The sequence below is a fragment of the Balaenoptera physalus genome, assembly GCF_965194825.1.
Source record: "Balaenoptera physalus genome assembly, chromosome: 1".
In the NCBI taxonomy this organism is placed as follows: domain Eukaryota; kingdom Metazoa; phylum Chordata; class Mammalia; order Artiodactyla; family Balaenopteridae; genus Balaenoptera; species Balaenoptera physalus.
Window position 1 is genome coordinate 164,427,058 of NC_138882.1, and position 21,207 is coordinate 164,448,264.

At 39.7% G+C, this 21,207-nt stretch overlaps 1 protein-coding gene across 15 annotated transcripts in view; it reads right to left on the bottom strand.

The window, feature by feature from the left end:
• Positions 1 to 21,207, bottom strand: part of MACF1 (microtubule actin crosslinking factor 1) — a 341,407-nt gene that overhangs the window by 80,121 nt on the left and 240,079 nt on the right. For 14 of the 15 annotated variants that reach the window (XM_082421741.1, XM_082421742.1, XM_082421739.1 and 11 more), the window contains 9 exons: positions 17,176 to 17,342; positions 15,736 to 15,892; positions 13,694 to 13,811; positions 10,319 to 10,381; positions 9,421 to 9,662; positions 8,466 to 8,595; positions 7,566 to 7,765; positions 4,086 to 4,581; positions 1,928 to 3,399 (listed from right to left, as the gene is read on the bottom strand). In XM_082421741.1, coding sequence (XP_082277867.1) covers positions 1,928 to 3,399; positions 4,086 to 4,581; positions 7,566 to 7,765; positions 8,466 to 8,595; positions 9,421 to 9,662; positions 10,319 to 10,381; positions 13,694 to 13,811; positions 15,736 to 15,892; positions 17,176 to 17,342 — 3,045 coding nt within the window. The remainder of the gene's footprint in view (positions 1 to 1,927; positions 3,400 to 4,085; positions 4,582 to 7,565; positions 7,766 to 8,465; positions 8,596 to 9,420; positions 9,663 to 10,318; positions 10,382 to 13,693; positions 13,812 to 15,735; positions 15,893 to 17,175; positions 17,343 to 21,207) is intronic. The other variant, XM_082421746.1, reaches the window with a different exon arrangement.

Here is a 21,207-nt window from a genome sequence, read left to right on the forward strand (position 1 = left end):
CTTGTTTAGTTTGTTTTCTAGCTCACTGAAGATCAGAAGGAAGGGACAGACTGCTCAAGGCAGACTCAGTGACAGCAGTGAAAAGTAATAGCAGTGAGAAATAATACCTGATATCAGGGTAATGGGGGAAAAGGCAGAAACTACATCCCCCCATGTATACATACACATACACATACATCCAACCCAACCAGTACAGCAATTAGAGGCCCTGAACAAGGACTTCAATACAGAACTCAAACTGCACGGTAATTTAAGAACATTTAGTACAAAGCAGCCTCACCATAGTAGAGAACAGTATAATCTGTTTAGTAATGTTAACCTGCACTCATAAAAACTTACACACAATATAATGTTTAGGAAATTAGGCAAATAAAAGTTAAAATAATTCCATATAAACCAGAATCTAGTTTGATAAAACTATTTTGGTGCCTCAAGGGATAAGCTTCAATTTTCTAAAAAACTCATTTAGTTGGTTAGACAGTTGATTCTAAGTAACCCAGATCCAAGTAAATCAGATAAATGAAGCATGCCTGTAGCAGAGCCTCTGCTTCTGAGGGGCTTACAGTGGAAGAGGGAAGAGAAGCCCACGTGGTGAAGCAGGAAAGGCCACCCAGCCACTGGATTAGGTGTGGGCGTTTCCCAGAGGATAACATGTGGGCTCATGGCTTTGAACCTTCTCTACCTACCCCTTCCTCCCCCGGTGCCTCAAGAATCCCAAATACGACGACTTGTGTTGCTCCACATTGCACTGTAAGGGGGTCTTCAGCCAATGCCTCACCTTAGTGTGCTAAACATCCCCCAAGCTAGAGGGCCCTTGTGAGACAGCCACCTTTCTGCATCTGGGTCCTGTCTACAAATTTGTGATCTTTTTCGGGACCACATGGCTCTGACCTGGCGTCAACACCACCTTTCCATCCATGTTTTTAACAGAAAGAATCCTAACAGGCAGGGGCTCTGAGAGAACAAATTAACTCTGATGGCAGAGTGTTACTGTGTAAATAGAAACAATCACCACTGGTGATGGAAGTAAGGTATCCTTTCCAAATCTACTCCAGGCACCAAGAAGGAAAGAGCAAGCAAACAGGCCTCCAGCAGGGAAGCGAGGCGCTTTTAGGTAAGTCTTGGGGTGAAAGGCTCATGCAGTGAGAGCCAAGACCCAGCAGACAGCCCTGGGTTCCAAACCCAAACCTGGCAAATTTGCACTTTTGAGTCAACTCCTCTCATCTTCCCGGTTGTTTTAATATAGACTCACAAAATCTCAGGACTGGAAATTCTGACTCAGGCAAAGAATCAAAATATTTTTGCAGTTAAGGCAGTGCTTCTCAAACTCTCATACGGGCAGAGAACTTGTGCTCTTTAGGAGTCTAAGGTGTAGTCTTAAGCACTACTTGCTACAAGTGGAAAATTTCTTTGAAGTGTCATGTTTCGTCTTAATAATTCATGAGAATTTTTCATTTTATCTCATAATACATCAATAATACATCAATAATTTTCCCTCAAAATCTGTGAAAAAATCCACACTTTAGCAAGATGAGCCCATGTTTATCTTATGGATTCTCACACCTCGATACAAAAAACAGGGCCCTCAACAAACATTCACTACTGTTACAAAATTGGTTAATTTGAAATCTCAAGAAATCATAGGAGAAGATTCTTAGAGTAAGAAATAAGGTTTGGACATTTCTTTCCATACCCTTAATTGGTTATAAACATTAAAATAAATTACAATAGAAAAATGTTTAAACCAGTTGCCCAGAAGTCCAAGAGACTGTCTAGTCTCCAAACTGTGTGCTATGGTGGTGATGGAAGTGAGAATAATGAAACCAGGGACAGAAGTTAAGATGTGTACTCAATCGGTCTCCAAGTTACAAGAAAAGAAATACACATATTAGACAGAAAAAGATTAAAAACCAAGGGTAAGACTTACTTTAAAATCTGCTAATTGTTGGTTGATGACATCCACCTCGGTCCCCACTACCCACTGGAGCGCCTCTCCCTCCTCTGCCGCTGTGGTCATGTCATTGAGTGCTTTCAGCTTCCGATAGAAGTCCTCGACCCGGCCCAGGGTCAGCTCCAGCTGCTCCTGCCGAGCTTTACTCCTCTCCATCAGTTTGCCACACTGTTTGCTCAGGGCTTCCAGCTCCCTCTTGAGTCCTAACAAGTCCAGAGTCCCTTCTTCCTCCAGCATTTGTCGGCACTCTGCTTCAGAGGCTTCTATGTCTAACTTGAGGGCTTGGATTTTGTTAAGGAACAGCCGTACATCCTCGATCTGGGACTGGAGGCTATCAGTGTCTCTGCCGATAGCACCCATGCCATCGAGCTCATCGTCCAGGTCTGCCAGCTGAGAAAACATTTCTCGGACTCGGCAGTGAAACTGGCCAATGCCCTCCAGCTTGTTTTCCATTGCCATGCAACCACTGTTCACTCTTTGCTTCACTTCTAGGAACTCCTGCTGGGTGACCTCAGCTTGATGCAGAAGTTGGGAAGCATCAGATCCGTCCGGGGCATCTTCTACCAGGCCCCGAGTGAAGTTCCTCAGATAGTCCACCTGTGGCTCCAGGGTCTGCAGCACTTCCTGTTGGGCTCTTAGCTTCTCCAGGTTCTTGTTGCTGCAGGCTTGAGAGCCAAGAGCATCAAAGATCTCAAGTTGGTGTTTGGCCCCTTCAACTTTCTTTTCAATAGTCTTAAAGCTTTCCTGGAACTCCTTGAGCCTCTGAGTCATTTCTTCAAGGGACCCTGTTTTGGCCTGCAGCTCTTCTGTAATGGAATCCATGTTCTGGTTGATCCCAGCCTTCTCATCCCGGATATCATCCTCATCCGTTTCTGAAGAGTTGATCAGAATGTCAGCAGCACTGTTCAGGATTTCTAGCAGGGAGCGGCGCTTTTCCACCTCACTCAGCATAGCCTTTGATCTCAGGAGATTGGACTCCAGCTGCACTGGATCCAGAGTGACCTGCAAGTCAGACATCTTGACCTTACAATCTTCTATCCATGGCACGAGATCTTCCACGTGCCACTGATATTTCTGAGCTTTCTGCAGACAGTCCTTGAGCCTGGACTGTCTGTCTGCAGTTTTTTTACTAAGCTCTTCCCAATGGCTTTTGAGCTCAAAGAGCTGGTTTTGTAAAGTTTTCTTCTCTTCTCCAGGAGGTACAGAAAGAAGCAGAGATTCTCCTTCTGCCACAATCACCTCATAGGAACCACTGTGTTGGTTAAGGTTCTTCTGAAACTCTTCATTCTCCTGTAGCTGAGACTGCAGCCGCTCTAATTTTGCAGAAATTGGGCGGTTTTTTGCTTGCTGGCTTTGTTTGTCATCCAACCAGGTTCTCAGCTCATCAAACATCTGCTGGAACTGCTGGGTGCTGGCAAGAGCTGCCTGGAGTCTGTTCATGCGATCGGCTGAAACGAGAAAATCAAATTTAAATCGTCAAGTCTGAACATGGCATTTAAAATGTTTGCTGAGAACACACGGTCTAATCTTAGGAAAAGGAGGAAACTAATGCTAATTGAGGGTCTACCATAAAGGAAGCACATAGCTAGGCTCTTTCATATACTATATCCTATTTAACCCTCACATCAACCTTGTAAGGTGATCTGAGTAACAGAAGTAAACTTTTAACTTCTAAGCTGGTAAAAAGCCATAAATGTTTCCAGAAAAAGAGGCAACAAATTAATGACAAATTTTTTCTTGTATAAGGCCATCCTAAAAAGTCTAGAACATGTTCTAATTTTGTATATATGGTATATGTGTGTGTGCGTACACATACAGTATGAAGAAAATAAGTGAGTATCAGTGAAATTATGTGTGTAACTCCACCTATAAGTACCTCTACGAATCTCTACCTGCTGGCTAGACTTATATTAGTGTTCTTATCTCTTAGATTATGGTGTGTAAAGCTTCACATATTGCTAGTGCCCAATCAATGTGTAATGACCACGGCAGTCCTCACTGTAGGTGGACAAAGGGATAGAGTAACACTATTCTGAGTCCGAAAGCTACTTAAGGGTCGCCCTAGATTCTTGGGACCACTAATCCACTTCTCCTTTTGGCTTGCCACTAATAATGGCAGCAGTGTATTCCTCACCTGCAAGGTCTTCTAAACCTTGGAGAGGCAGGGCAACAGTCTCCAAACGCTTCTTCAGTTCATCCTTGAGGTACTGCTCTCCAATGAGCACTGAAAGTTCATCGCAGAGTGTCTGTGCCTCCTTAATCTTGTGGTCTAACTGCTCCACGTCAGATCGAATCTCACTGGTCTCCTCCAACTGCTGCTTCACAGCCTCAGGTTGGGTGCTGATGGCCGACTGGCCACTCAGTCGCTGCCTGACTGCCTTCACTTTCTCTGACAAGTCCTGGAGCAGTTCCTGGTACTGGGTGCTTCTGACAATAGCTTGGTCAATTTGGCTGGAACGGGAATTAAGTTTGTCAGTCAGCTCAATCCACTTCTGACTGACGCTCTGAAGCTCCTTCTGTACTTGGCTGGTGGAAGGAGAGACATCTCCAGGGCCTGTTAGGATGCCCTGAGCTGCCTCGTTCAGCTGCTCATGCTGTTGCCTACGTGCTTCAAATTCCTTCAGCATAAACTGTAATAGAAATGACACCAAGATGTTTAGAGAGAAAAGACAGATCTAAAAACATTGTCAAAACAAAAACTGATTTTGGATTGTGCCAAGCAGTGCCAACTCCTTTTGAAAATAAACCAGAAAACTCCAAAGACCAGGCTACTATGAAAATGCAGTATCACTTTTAACAACTGCTTAATAAAAACCTGTTGTTTTTAAAGGATCATTGATTGTGTCTATTTTATTTCTTTTCCTTATTTGTCCTATACTGTTTCAACATCAGTTACTAAGGTTGGCCTTGGTTGGGAAACCAAAGTTTGTTGACTGGATGGGCACTTGTCAGCTTTGCCAGATAAAACCCAGGCCTCTGAATTGGGAGTTTGGAACCCTGGGTCCCAAAGTGAGCTATATCACTGGCTGGGCTTGCCATTTCAACTCTTAATGCCCTACTTTTCTTAGTTCCTTTCTCGAATTTCCATCAGCACATATAATCTGCACATTATAATATAGCACAATTAGATAAAAAGCTTCTTTAAAGCAAGTACTATTCCTTTTTTTTTTTTTTTCCTTTTTATTTATTTCTATTCACTGTTTCACTCATCAAAGAAGTTGAGATTACAGGCTCTGTAGTTAGACGCCTGGGTTAAAATCCTGACTCCATCACTCACTAAACTGTATAAACTTAGGCAACTTCTTAAAAGTTCTCCAAATCTCAGCTTCCTTATCTGCAAAATGAGGATAGTAAAGTACTTACTTGGCTGTTGTTAGGATTAAACAAGAAAACTTATGGAAAGTACTCAGCACTTACACTTCATAAAAATAAATACGACAGGACCTCAAGGACTAACAGATGTGTAAATAATGAACTATAATAGAATGTAACAAAAGTTAAAATGATAAAATGCTGACGTGAACGTGGAATTGTGAAAGCAAGAAGTAAAGGTGGTTAATTCCTCCGGGGATGACAAGAGCAGAAGAGGGAAGTCAGGAAAGGCTTCACAGGTGACACAATAAAGAATATGTGAGTTCTCCAAGAGAACAGAGAGTAAGGCTGGTTCAGAGGAGGGCCTGGGATTAGCAAAGGCACAGAGATCCTGAGATCTATGAGTGCAGTGTGTTCAGGAAAGAACCCGTTATCCGGTGTGGGAAGAAGCCCAGGTATATGGGGGAAGAGCCGGCAAGACAAACTGGGACCAGACTGTGAAAAGCCTCATGCACCACAGTGAGCAGGTATTTGAACTCTGTTCAATAGGCAGCCAAGAGCCACAGAAGCATTTTAATATATTCAGATATATGATTTAAGGGGATAATTTGATAACTGTGTGGAAGATAAACTAGACCAAGAGGCCCTTTAGCGAGCTGCTGCAATGCAACAGGCCCAAGATCCAGCCCACCAGCATTTAGAGTGGAGGAGAAGAGAAGCTTAGAATGGTGGTTCTCAAATTACGGTCTGGTGGCCCCTGGCAGTCCCTAAGCCCTTGCATGGGGTCAGTGAGGTAAAAACTATTTTCATAATAATACTAAGATGTTATCTGCCTTTTAAAATTCTTGTTCTCTCACGACATCCGATATCACAACAGACTGAGTGCAGAAGCAGATATGAAAATCTGTGAGACTGTTCTATTAGCCAGACATTTTTATTTCATTTCATTTCATTTCATTTATCACCATGCCTTGCAGGTCTTAGTTCCCCGACCAGGGACTGAACCCGGGATCTTGGCAGTGAGAGCGCGCAGTCCTAACCACTGGACCGCCAGGGAAGCCCCAAGCCAGACATCATTAAAGAGATTTGCCAAAGATATAAAACAATGTCACTCTTATTCAATTTTTTACAGTTTGAAAAATGTTATTTTTTCATAAAAATGTTATGTATGTTAGTGTTATGGTTGTATCATCATAATTTAAAAAATTAATTTATAAATACATACTTTAAAAATTCCTCAGTGTTTTAATACAGTTAATATTAATAGATATTAGTAGATAAACACAAGCTCTTTGGGATCCTCAATAATTTTTAAGAGTGTAAAAGGTTTTGGGATCAAAAAGTTTGAAAACCACTGGATTAGAAAAATATTTGTAAGTAGACTAAATAGGACTTGATAATTAACATGGATGCAGGGGCTAAAAGAAAGGGTTCTTTCAAAAACTACTCTTAGGGGACTTGGTGGGTGGTGAGAAGAAACAGAACAAGTTTAGGGAAGGATATAGAACAAGGAAAGGGTCTAGGCAGGATTTCACTGGAAATGACATAATTGGACCAACCTAAATTTTGCAAACATTGGGTACAGAGATCTGATCAGCAGAAAATCTTTAAGTAAAGCTGGCAGATATAAGATACTGCATGAAGTAATGTGGATCACTACCACTGGGGATTGAAAATAAAATATGATTCTACCATTTAGTCAGAAGTTCCCTGTCTCCCATCTGCTCATCTTACTGCCTCAGTCAACGATATTAATAACACAGTTACTGACATTAATGATATTAACAGGGGCTTCCCTGGTGGCGCAGTGGTTGAGAGTCTGCCTGCCAATGCAGGGGACACAGGTTCGGGCCCTGGTCTGGGAGGATCCCGCATGCTGCAGAGCAACTGGGCCCGTGAGCCACAATTACTGAGCCTGCGCGTCTGGAGCCTGTGCTCCACAACAAGAGAGGCCGCGATAGTGAGAGGCCCGCGCACCGCGATGAAGAGTGGCTCCCGCTTGCCGCAACTAGAGACAGCCCTCGCACAGAGACGAAGACCCAACACAGCCATAAAAAAAATAAATAAAATAAATAAAATATATATATATATATATAATGATATTAACAATACTGTTTGCTATTTGACAGGCACCATGATGAAGACCTTACAAGCATCTCATTTAAAGTGAGGAAATGGAGACTTTGAGAAGTTAAATGACTTGTCCAGGGTCATGTAAATCTACCTGTTGAGAGCAGCATTCAGACCCAGATTCAAGTGCCTCTGATTTCTTTGCTCGAAAGCTTTCAGCCATACTGCTCACCTGGACCTGCTGCTTCTGTGCATTCAGCATGTTGGGATCAATAGACAGGGGCCCCAGCACCCCCATCATCAGCTCTTTCTCCATTAGCCAGGGCCGGAGCTGGGCTTCTGCAGCCTGGAAGCAGGCCAGATGACTTGCGGATTCCTCCAGCTGCCTTTGCCGAGCCATTGTCACCTCGGTGGCCATTTCCCATCGGGAATCTGTAGAGAGGAAATGAGAGAATGTATTCTTTTACCCTCATCAGCCACTAGCCTGGTCCCTAAATTACGTTCCTAAAATACTACAGGAAATGACCCCTGGAGCATTATTTAATATTTTTTTAAGTTAAAAATAACCTGCATTTAATTTTAACTAAAGTAACAAACAGTTTTGTATCTTGACTGCGGTGGTGGATATATGAAACTACACATGGGATAAAACTGCACAGAAGTACGTACATACATACACAACGCATGTAAAATACCTTATGCGACATATATTTTATAACCTGTTTTTAAGCTTACTAATTATGAGCATCTTTCATGCCAATAATTTTTTTCATACCAATACACATTCATTCACCTACATCATTTATAGTTCAATATTATGAGTGCAGCATAATTTATTTAATTCCTTCACAGAATGTTTAGATTATTTCCCATTTTTTATTTTTATCATCAATGCTATTTGTCACAGCAGACTGTCAGTTTGATTTGCCCAAGAAAGCCAATATTGATGCTTTGAGTGGAATCTCTAAATTTTTTCCACAATCAGGCTCATTCTCTAACCCCACATGCCCCTTCTTGCTTGCTTATGACAATTAACTAAAAATCACTCCTGTTTGTTGGGTATGCCGAAAGCCTGTGTTTACTTTGAAGATAAGGAATTTAGTGAATTTGTAACACCCCAGTGATAACATACTGAGCTCCTCTTGCATTTTCTTCCAGTTTTCTGCTTCTTGTGAGTTGGGATATGTTATCAGTAATCCAGACAGGGCTTCCTTTACATTTTGGACTTTTGGAGAATTCTGTTCCAATTCAGCCAGGAAGGCCTAGGAGAAAGAACATCATGAATGCCATGAGATTTCTGGACAGGAAACAAACCTGTGAGTGTGGAGGAAATGACGGGAAGACGGGGCAGCAATTACAGGCTCGACTTCTGATTCTATCCATGGCTTGTTTCATGATTTTAAGATACTTAACCTTTCTGCTTGACTATTTACTTAAAAGGAAAATCTAGATGGCAAGATTTGAATTTCTTTTATGTACAACACATCAGTAACCCAATAAGAAAACTGCTAATCCCTATAAACTAAAAGTGTCAGGAATTGATGATGATGATGACGATGACGATAATGGCGGTGTTTATGCAGTTGTAGGATATGACATGCTAGGCTCAACAGGAATACTAAAATTTTTGGCAAAAAATTTTTACCGGATTTTCTACATGGTCTTATTTCTTCTGACATTTTCCCTAGGCCTACACGTCAATCTTAAGAATGAAATGCAATCACAGCTGTTTAGATCCCTCCAAGAGTTGGAAAGGTGCTTTGATGGAATGGTTTGGCTTATACCATCACATTGAAAATGAGATCCCATTCTCAATGAACTGATGGTTCTGAGGAGGGCTATTCTCCTTCTGCAAACAGATCTGGTTTTGTTTCTCAGTCTGATGTGTAACAATTTCTAATTTCATAGGCAAGAAAATGCTCTGGGAGAGTTTAGGCATACTAGTCATTTGAAAGTCAAACATGCTGCTCGTAACGACTGGGTGGTTGGCTATGTCTCACTCTCAGGCCCCCGGGCTCAGGCGGGAACACTGGTACAACCACCCCTTCCTCTTAGTGTCTGAGATGCAGCTAACGGGAACACAGTACCTTGTTAGATTCAGCTTGGGCTCTCACTGTCTCTGTCTTGGTTGGAGATGAAGAGGCATCCATGCCTTTCAGGACTTCCTCTTTCAATTCCAGCCACTGCAGCACCAAGCTTGCCTCCTTCTGAACTTCCTGCATTCGGCTGAGGACAGCCTGAAGACTTTCCTGGCGTTCCCGAAGCACTTCCCCGAGTTTCTCATATTTCAGGTTTACATCTGACATGTCACACTGGATCTCCGTCAGATCTAGCATCATAGAAACAGAAATCAGACTGGGAATAGCTCTCAAGCATCCCCATTGGTTCCTCACTAAATTATTCATCAGGATTAAGTATCTCTCCCACTCCTTCTAGTGAACTAGAGATGATCTTCCTGCTAAATCACATAGAAGTTCCTGTTTACATACAAAAAGCAAAAGAGCTCTCATTAATCGGATTTCTGATTTTGGCATTATATACTCAGATGTATAAATAAAATGCTGAGCAAACATGGGAGCAGCAAAAGTGAAGGGAGTGAAGGATTTGGGGCATTCTTCTACTTCCTCTTCTTTAAACTGCAGAGAAGAAAACCTAGCTGGGAGGCTGAGGGCTAGATTTAGACCACCTCTAGTATAGCTTCTTTATAACTGAAAGATTTGCATATATTTTCTTCTAGGTCTTTCCTTATTGGTCTTATCTAGTGGTCCAGTTTATTTGCTTAGTAACTTTATTTCACTGGTTGCCAACCTGTTTAGCCTCTAGCTAGCAACAAAGAGCCATCACAGTTGCTTCTCCCCAGACTTTTACCCTCACACCCATCCTGGCAGCAATCCTTCCACACATACGGAAACATACACAGATGCAAACATGAACACTGTCCTAACACACCCAATGAAGAGGCACTGTTGAAAATGGCATTCTCACCTTTGCAGGTGTGGTATCCGTTTACACTGCCTACAGAGCTTCCTACAGAGGGCAGTATGGAACCTGAGCAGAAGGACAGAGAGACAAACAAGGCAAGACAAATGTGTTAGGAATACATACAGGCACCGGATTTATTCTTTGGCACTCACTTTAAGCTCAGATATCAGGAAGTTAACACAGCACAAGACAACATACTTATGGAAAGAGACAAATCATTTTAGCTGCCGGGCAACAGTGTCACTCGAGGAGTTTCAGCTCCTTAACCCTAACCCTAACCCCTTCTAGAGGAAATCCAAATTCTCTTCTTAAATCTCCAATTTGGATTCTTTGAACCTTGCCCTAATTTTGTGAAGCAAGTATTAGTAGAATGACTAAGGCTTTAGACTGGCATTCGACATACTTTAGAATGAGGATTTATAATACAGCCAAAAAGGTTCAACTTTAACATCAATGTTCTTCAACATAATAAAAATAAACAATAAGTACAATTAAGGACATAAAAAGCAGCATTCTTTTAGTAAAGACATTAAAATGAGCCTTTCCTATATTGTTTCAAAAGATTCCCTGTTTTTTTTTTCATGACATTCTGCTCCCCTTCCCCCACCAGAAAACAGAAATACTAAGCGTCAATAAATCTGGCTCATAAACATTCCCATAAATTCTGTTTAGGGTCTTTGGTTCTGTTTCTAATTACCACAATTTCACCTATATTCTCCCCAAGTTGATTCCTTGTGTTTCAGAAGTATCCCAAGTAAGTAAAAACCAGATCATGTAATTACAAAGATTATAAAGAAATGTGAAGAACAGTCATGACATAATGTAACATTCAAAAGGCAGAATAAGACTCTCACGTGCACTGATTTCACTGTGGAAAAGGTCAAGTGCAAGGTTATATTAGACAATAATGATTGTAAAACTTTTAAATGTTAACATTATTGTAGTTTCAATTTAAAAAATGGATCAAACCAAAAGATCATATTCCACTGCAGTCTGGTGATGACCAAAAAGAAACCGGACTAGTAATTTGGAGAAGACAGTCGTAGCCAAGACTGTCACTAACTCAGTACGTGAGCCTTAATCTATGGACAGACCTCGGTATCTTCTCTGGGATATGAAGATAATACTACCTATCTTGTCAGCTCTCATGGGGTTACTGGTGAGAAGTAGTGAGGTAGTGTACGTGAAAGCACTTTACGAAACCAAAAGAGCTCCACGACCATAAGGAACTAGAACACTCATGGGTTTTCAGAGATGGAAGAGAACTTTTTAAGAGCACTCAGGCTAGTGATCTTCAAACTGGTTTTCAAAGCACCCTGAGGAGGTGCTTTAGGGACTCTGTAAATGTTTGGTTTAATTTTAATATTCAGAATATATTCCTAAGTACTTAGAAATGGCAGTAAAACATGCACATTCAATTATGTTGAACACATTTTAACCCAGTAGATATAGCCAATTTATGCTGCTTTTTGGGGAGAATAAAGTAGCTCCTGCACCTCTGTGCATACATTTAAACTTCTTTCTGAGTGTCACTGATGGGAAAAGTTGTAGTTCTTCATTAGCACTCTATAATTTTCAAACCTACATATGCCCACTTACATACAAAGAAAAACATCTACAGCACACATGAATTCCATTAAATAAAATGACAAAAAAGGCTGAGGTATATCTACTCAGAGCAGGCTCTCATCAGAGTAGAACTGTGTAGTAAGAGAATTCTTAACACTTCAGATTGTAAAGTGAACTTTTAAAAACATTTGTCATCATTTGCAACTATTTATCTGTGTGAACTGTATTTTCTGGATACAATGCAACCAAGGAAAAAACTGAGAAATAAATAAAGCTGTCATTCAAAAATTCTTTTTTTTCCAAATTTTCATATTCACTAAGATAGCCTCAATATTCTTTTATTTATTTATGTATTTATGTATTTTGGGCTGCATTGGGTCTTCGTTGCTGTGCATGGGCTTTCTCTAGTTGCGGCAAGCGAGCTTCTCATTGTGGTGGCTTCTCTTGTTGCAGAGCACAGGCTCTAGGCGCACGGGCTTCAGGAGTTGTGGCATGTGGGCTCAGTAGTTGAGGCTCGCGGGCTCTAGAGCGCAGGCTCAGCAGTTGTAGCGCATGGGCTTAGTTGCTCCGCGGCATGTGGGATCTTCCCGGACCAGGGCTCAAACCCATGTCCCCTGCATTGGCAGGCAGATTCTTAACCACTGCACCACAAGGGAAGTCCCAATAGCCTCAATATTCTCATTGATGAATTTCATAATAGATAAATGCTATAAATTCACTTATATTTTTATCTGTCTTATAGTTCTACATGAGATTTATTTTTAAAAAAGATTACAGTACTTTAAAAAGTTCGAACAACCACTGATCTAGTCCCGAAGTCAGAAAACTTTAGTGCACCAGCCAAATCTGTCCCTCCGCCTGTTTCTGTATGTGAAGTTTTACTGGAACACAGCCACGTCCATTCATTTATATATTGTTTATGACTGCTTTTGTGCTACAATGGCAGAGACATGTAGTGTGACAGAGACCATATGGCCCACAAGCCTAAAATATTTACTCTATGGCCCTTTATAGAAAAAGTTTGCTGGGTGATGTCACACACTAATAAGTCACTGAACTTAGAAATTTAAGTGTTAGAATATAAAAATCACCAATTCTCTGAAATGGTGTCACTTCTAGATAGTTCTAAGACATCTTTAAACTTTAGGCTACAATAGGAAAGTAGCCATTCTCAGGAGGAAAAAAGAAAGTAAACTTTGCCCTTACTATTTAAGTGACTATAGGAGTGCATTAACATAGTCTGGTAATAAAACCTAGGAGATCCCAATTAACAACCAGCAAGTGACTGTGAGCTCAGAACACATTCTGTTTGAAAGACTTAATTTGTAGGCAGAGATAATTCATATAGTTGGGCACAATCTTTGTATGCACTTCCAAGAAGTGTGTCAGCTCCTGGTGTACCAATACTGACTCCTAAACACTTAGCCTCTCCCAAGATATCATGCTTAAACCCTCCAGGGCTGACCCTAATTTAAAGTTAATGCATAGCCATCCATTCACATATTTAAAAGACAGAAATTCCTCAAGATGGAAAATCCTATTTTAATCCTTCTATGTTCATTTGACAGTTCTAAGTGGGCCAACTAGTCCCTTTACTTTTTCCCATCACAGGAAGGGGTTTTGCAAAATAGAGCCATGTTACAAAGGAAATGGGAAAACAGATCAGGTTGGGGGGAAGACTGCTTCATGAAACATCCTTGGTTTTCATAGCCAACCTTGATTCTAATGTTTATTCAATAAGGGGTCATCACCAAAGGGCAAAGGGAAGAATGATGTTTATTCACTACATTTTCAAGAGCCCGCACTCACCTGTCTTGGCTTGAGAATCAGGTGCTGTGATCTCCATGATGAGATTTTCTAAAGAAGTACCTTTGCAATTGATTTCTTCTACCAAAGTTCCCTTACTTGTCCAGTCATCTAGGAGACCCTGTTTAAAGAATAAAATAGCAAAATGTAATTATCTGGAGGCGTTCTCCTCATAAGTAGGGACACCTGTTCTACATACACTCCCTAAAGTTTTGATAAGCATTAAGCAATCATCCTCATTTATTCAGCCATTTCCAGAACTTGGTTTAGCCAGCCAAGATGTGGGAGAATGATATCCTGGAATATTCAGGCCCTTCTCATTCATTCATTCATTCATCAAGCAAATATTTTTTGAGCACTTACTATAGGCCAGGCATTGTGCCAAACACTGGGGATACAAAATAGGATTATGACACAGTTCCTAAAACCAAGAGTTCAGATTATCAATGGCATTATAATGTGATAAATGCTATTACAGAAATATGGACAGCCACTAGACTCTGACAGCACAAAAGGAGACACATCTAACTCTTGCTGGAGAGAGGAAAGACTGGAGTTAAGATAAGAGTTTGCCAGGTGGACAAAGGGAATACCACGCTTGTAAAGAATATAAAGGAAATGGTAATTGGAGGGTAAAATGAGGAGCTAGATATTGAGATGTAGAGAAACATACAGAATCATAGGCTACACTTTGCCTTTTCAAGGGAATTTTATATTGGGTTTCAAGTCAGAGCTCAAACCACCATAGAAAGCTGTTAGGAAACAACGGCATTTGCTCTAAGACAAAAGTATCTGGTCATGTTGTCTCTAAGCTGTGAACTGCCTGCTACAGAAGTAGAATTTTACTCTTTTCCAAGCTGGGACACCATCCTAGCCTTCAATCCCCTCCTCCATACTGAATCTCCCTCACAATCTACTTAGTTTGCTTTTGACTTCAAGCTGCAAAGCAGCAGCAGAGAAAGACATCGAGCCATGAACATCTGGCAAGCTCATGCTGCCAAACTTCAAGTTGAACCTTGCCAATTCAGAGTTTGTCAGTTCTTTTATTAGTCACTCTTGATTCCAAAGAGCCAACAGTTCCCAAACTATGCACTGACTCACAGGATATTTTAAATTTTTGAGGGAAAAAGAGTGACATCTGTTGGACACCATGTGAACAACTACTGCTAAGCTGTTTGGACCTGACCACATAGTAAGTGAGGTTTTTCAGTTTTTTGGGTGTTCTTTTGTTTGTTTGCTTTTTGCCTTGAGATGCCATGAAAAATGTCTTGAAACACAAAGGGAATCATGAACCAAGAAATCAGGGAACCTCTGTCCTAGGAACTCCCCACAGCAAACGCTCCTGGCACTCTCTCTGTGAAAGCTCTTCTCTTTCATCTATTCAAGATAAATCCTGTTTTACTAAGAAAATAAGGACAAATGCATGAGAGTTAGTTGGAGACTGGTTTCAACAAAAATAAGAAACATGTTAGAGGTGCAAATAGAGCTGGATGACTATGAATCAAAGATAGGAGAGAAGTGATTCTGCAACAGATGGGAGAAAGGCTGATGCTACCCTTGCAGGTACCTTCCAACCATCTGATTGTAACTTTTCCTTCATAAGTTGTAGTAACTTTTCCTTTATTAGTTGAGGAGAAATTCTCTCCTCAATTTTCTGATCACATATCTGGTCACTTGCTCACATATAATTGTCTAATTCTCAAACATACAACAAGAGTGTAAGCTTCTCAAGACTGGACTCTGACAACTGTCTTTTTTATGACCTACGACAGCACGACAGGCAACCCCAAGACAGCTGAAACTTTACAGATACCATTCCCAGATTACTTTTTTGGTTTTGGTTTTTAAATAGGAGATGTTTCGGTGCTCAGTGCTTGGGTAGGGGTAGGTTGGACTCACGTGGAGAGAATGGAGGAACTGCTATTCTGATACACATGGATAACTTGGATTTCTCACACCATTTGCCCACCACAGGTGGAAATGAGTCCACACAAGATTCCAAACTGCTGTCCAGCCTGATTCCTGGAGAGACTTTGTTCACCTACCTTCAGGTGTTCAATCTGTTTTTCCAGCTCTTTAGTGCTCACGAAAGTCTCTGTAGGTGGAATATTCCCTTCAGTTTCCTTCAGCCATTTCTGGAAAGTCCTAACCAGCTTCCGGAATTCATCTAATTGCTCCTGGCAAGATGATGCATCTTCCTCTCTGTCAACAGAGACAATTTGTTACTTGCCAGACTAAGCTTGTAAAGAAGTCAACGTGAACTAAAACTATATTCATTCTAGGACTCTAGGCATCAGTTTCCTAACAGGGCCTTTCCTTCTCATAATCTTTTCCATGGCAGCTTTGGCTAAACAACCACATATAATGTAGGAGAGCATCAAACTAAGGAATCTGTTGCCCTTGTTTGGACATTTCTGGGGAAAGGAGTCTTCAATCTTACTCTAGGCTAAAGTGAAAATGAGAAAAACTAAAGGGAGCCTGCTATTTAGGTACTATGATACAATGGAAAGAATGCAGGCTTTGGATCTCAAGGCCAGCTCTGCTACTTTTTAGGTATTTGACTCCTTCAAGGTCCAATTCAAATGCTAATTCCTTTAACAAGGAAGATGCCAAAATTGAGGCTCAGAGAAGTTAGGTTAAGCACACCAATGAGTAAAATAAATCAAGGAGAAAGAAGAATTCAATTTTGAAATTAAATTTTGGAAATGGTCACATCTATTAGACTTCAAGCCAGAGATCCTGGCTCTTCGTATAGCTAAACAGCCCTCAGCTGAGGGCAAGAAAAACAAAGCCTTCTTGGCCTTTGTCCTGTCCCTGTCACCTGCACTAAATAACCGCTGCTTACAGTGGTGATTTGAGCAACTGCTTTCCTCTAGTCACTAAAGCCGTCATCTGCTAAATCGAGATATTTATGGCTAAACCAAGAGAAGTCTTATCAAGCTTTTAAACCCACATGAGGCTTTCTAATGGAGGAATTATGGCTTTTCAACTGTGAGCTAATAACCTGAAATCATCCACCTTTGTTGTATATTCCCATGTTTGCCTTAAAAGAAGAATCCAGAAACTCCTCCATAACAGCAACTTAAATGTGGTCAAAACAAGCAGTGTGAGTTCCAATATAATCCTTAATTATGTCTGGGAAGTCTCTTCCAATTTTTCTCATTATTTCAACTCCTGCCACAATCCAACTTGCTGCCCCAAATTCGTTCTGTTTGGTCCAGGTGACCTGGGCTTTTGATTGTACTGAGGAGGAACTGAGTCCCATTACTAAGAAGGAACTCACTATTTACTAACAGAAAAACCACTAAGCATTAAGTAGACTGAATAGCTTTGTCTGAAAGAGGCACTTTCCAATCTCCTATGGCTCAGTAGCAGAATTTTGATGCCATCTTTTCTGGTGAAGAAGGAAGGAGGAGAAAGTCATTTCATTCAATAGCAAGAAAAAATTAGCTCCATGACACTGATCCATACATATGAAAACTCACCTTTCTTTAACTGTCTTTTGTAGCTCTGTGAAGTCCTTTTTGAGTTTCTGTACCCTCTCCTGGTGCTGGGACAGGTCCAGGGCAAAGCCACAGGAGCTCAGGTCAGTGACCAGGTGCTCAAGAGTATCCAGGTTCTCCTGTTGGTCTTCCATTTCCAAATTGAGCTCCTGTCAAGGAAATAAGGAAATGTATTCAATCCTCTGGTCCTTGTAAATAATGACTCTAAAGAAGGAAAGATATCTAGATTAAAGCTGGGGCATGTTCTCCCTTACCTGTAGAAAAAGAGGGAACAAGGAAAGAGGCATGTTCACTGGGTCAACTGCTAGATCAAAACATTAAATATGTAGGATTTCTCCAATCCACCTGAGAGTGGCTGGAAATTACAAAGGAGTCTTGTCTCCTTTAAACAAATCTTTAAAGATGCCAGAGGCAGCATGACAGAATAAAAAGAATGGAAGTTTCTGGAGTACAACAGACCTGAAAGTCAATCATGGCTTTGCCATTTACTAGCTTGTGATCTTAAGCTATTGAACTTCTCTAAGCTTCCGCAGTCTGTCTCTTCTTTAAAACAGGTAAACACACTCTTCACTATTATTTAACACTGTATTGACAATATTAGCCAATGCAATTAGGTAGGAGAAAACAATTTGTGGCATAAGAATTTGAAGAGGTAAAACTATATTTGCAGATTACATGAAAGTATATTTGTAAAACCTCAGAGAATCAACAATACAACCAAATTGAACAGTGAAGTAATACAATAAGCAAGAATATAAAATCAACATATAAAAATCAAGAATAATATAATAGCAACACAAAAGGTACAATTTTAGGAACTGTACAAAACCTTTATGAATAAAACTTTAAAACACTTCTGAAAGACATGAAAGCAGACCTGGAAAAAAATGAAAGATGTCCATAAAGCTATGTGTGTATGTGTATGTACGCATCTATGTGTGTATATATGCATGTGCGAATGAGTAAAGTAATGTGAGCCAAACAAAAATGCCAACTTTTTTCTCTAGGACTGATAAAGTTGATTCTAATGTTCATATGGAAAAATAAATGTACAAGTATAGCTATGAGAAATCCTGAAAAAGAAAAAAAAAAAAAAAAAGAAAAAGAAAAAAGAAATAAGGGAGATTAGCCTTACCAGATAGTAAAACATACCAGAAAGCCTCTAGAATTAAAAATAGTATGCTATTGTTAATGAATAGAAAGACCAGTGAAATAGAATAGAAAATCAAGAAATAAACTTCAATACATAAGACATTTTGTATGTGATAAAGACAGATTCTCAAATCACTGGGGTAAAGACAGACTTTTCAAATAAATGATATTGGGAATAACTATATAGAACTTTGAAAAAAGATGAACTTGTATTCATACCTCATACCATACCTCACAATAAACTTAAATTGTTAAAGTATTCAAATGGAAAAGAAAAAAAAGAAAAGAAAAAAGGAAACCATTTGGGTAAATTCCATCATAATCTGGGTGTGGCAAAAGGCTTTCAAACTATGACTAAAAATACAACTTCAATGAAAGAGTGATATCTCTGGTTTCAAGCTATACTACAAAGTTACAGTAATCAAAACAGTATAGTACTGGCACAAAAACAGACATATACATCAATGGAACAGAACAGAAAGCCCAGAATATACATCTAAATGGATAAAGAAGATGACACACACACACACACACACACACACACACACACACACACACACACACACACACACACACACAATGGAATATTACTCAGCCATAAAAAAGCATGAAATCCTGCCATTTGTGACAACATGGATAGATCTACAGTATATCATGTTAAGTGAAATAAGTCAGATAGAGAAAGACAAATACTGTTGATCTCATACTTGAAATCTCAAAAACAAAACAAATAAATGAACAAACAAACAAAAACAAAAACAGACTCATAAATATAGAGAACAAACAGGTGGTTGTTAGAGGGAAGAAGGTTAGAAGAATGGGTGAAATAGGTGAAGGGAATTAAGAGGCGCAAACTTCCAGTTATAAAATAAATTTAAGTCATGGGGATGTAATATACATCATAAGGAATATGGTCAATAACACCATAATAACTCTGAATGGGGACAGATGGTTACTAGCCTTATCATGGTAATCATTTCATAATGTATTTAAATGTTGAGTCACTATGTTGTACACCTGAAACTAACATAATATTGTATGTCAACTATATTTCAGTTTTAAAAAAAGTGATAAAATCTATTGTGTAAAAAAAAAAAGAAAAAAAAAACTTTTATATGGCCAAAAACACCATAAGCAAAGTCAAAAGACAAAGGACGAACTGTCAGAAAATATTTCCAACATGTTATAAAGGACTAATTTCCCTAATACAGAACTCTTGTAAGTTGAAAGGAAAAAAAAGATCAAACTCTTGACAGAAGATAGCAAAATACATAAACCAATGATTTACAAATAAATGTCTCTTAAATGTATAAAAATATATTCAACTTAGAGAAGAAATAAAAAATTAAAACCACATTGAGATATGTTTTATTAATCAGATTAGTGAAAACTCAAATGCTTGACAATACATTCTATTGGTGAGGTTGCAGGGGAAATACATAGTACTGTCATACACTTCTGCTAGGGATGCAAAATGGGGAAATCCTCATGGAGGGAACTTGGCTACATCTAACAAAACCACACAACCGTTTACCCTCTGATGCAACAATTCCACTCTAGGAATTACTCTGAAGATACACTTCCAATAATACGGGGAAAATACACAAAATTATTCACTACAGTGTCATTTTTAATAGCACAATTTTGGAAACAACCAGAACAAAAGTCTGGTGGAATAAACTATGGTTCATCCTCAGAATGAATGTATAGTTAAAAAACAAAAAAAGAGGAAGATATCTATGAATTAAGTGATTTCTAAGACATATTAAGTAAAAAAGGAAAGTGCGAAACATTATGTATTGTACCCCCTTTTGTGTAACGAAGAATTGGAAATGGTGTGTTTATTTTGGAAAAAAGAAATAGAAATAATAAATGTGAAATCCATTACCTGTGGGGGTGAATGGGATAGAAGACACACGGAAGAGAGTGAGAGTATATCCTTATTCACTTTTCTAACCCTGAGTATAACTTTTTGAAAAGTTTTGACTTTTGAGCTATCTTTTTTTTTTGAAATTTGAATTTTATTCTTTTATACAGCAGGTTCTTATTAGTTATCCATTTTATACATATTAGTGTATATATGTCAATCCCAATCTCCCAATTCATCACACCACCACCAGCCCTTGCCACTTTCCCCTCTTGGTGTCCATATGTTTGTTCTCTACATCTGTGTCTCAATTTCTGCCCTGCAAACCGGTTCATCTGTACCATTTTTCTAGGTTCCACATATACGTGTTAATATACAATATTTGTTTTTTTGTTTCTGACTTACTTCACTCTGTATGACAGTCTCTAGATCCATCCACGTCTCTACAAATGACCCAATTTTGTTCCTTTTTATGGCTGAGTAATATTCCTTTGTATCTATGTACCACATCTTCTTTATCCATTCATCTGTCGATGGGCATTGAGGTTGCTTCCATGTCCTGGCTATTGTAAATAGTGCTGCAATAAACATTGGGGTGCATGTGTCTTTTTGAGTTATGGTTTTCTCTGGGTATATGCCCAGTAGTGGGATTGCTGGGTCATATGGTAATTTTATTTTTAGTTTTTTAAGGAACCTCCACACCGTTCTCCATAGTGGCTGTATCAATTTACATTCCCACCAACAATGCAAGAGGGTTCCCTTTTCTCCACACCCTCTCCAGCATTTGTTGTTTGTAGATTTTCTGATGATGCCCATTCTAACTGGTGTGAGGTGATACCTCACTGTAGTTTTGATTTGCATTTCTCTAATAATTAGTGATGTTGAGCAGCTTTTCATGTGCTTCTTGGCCATCTGTATGTCTTCTTTGGAGAAATTTAGGTCTTCTGCCCATTTCTGGAATGGGTTGTTTCCTTAATATTGAACTGCGTGAGCTG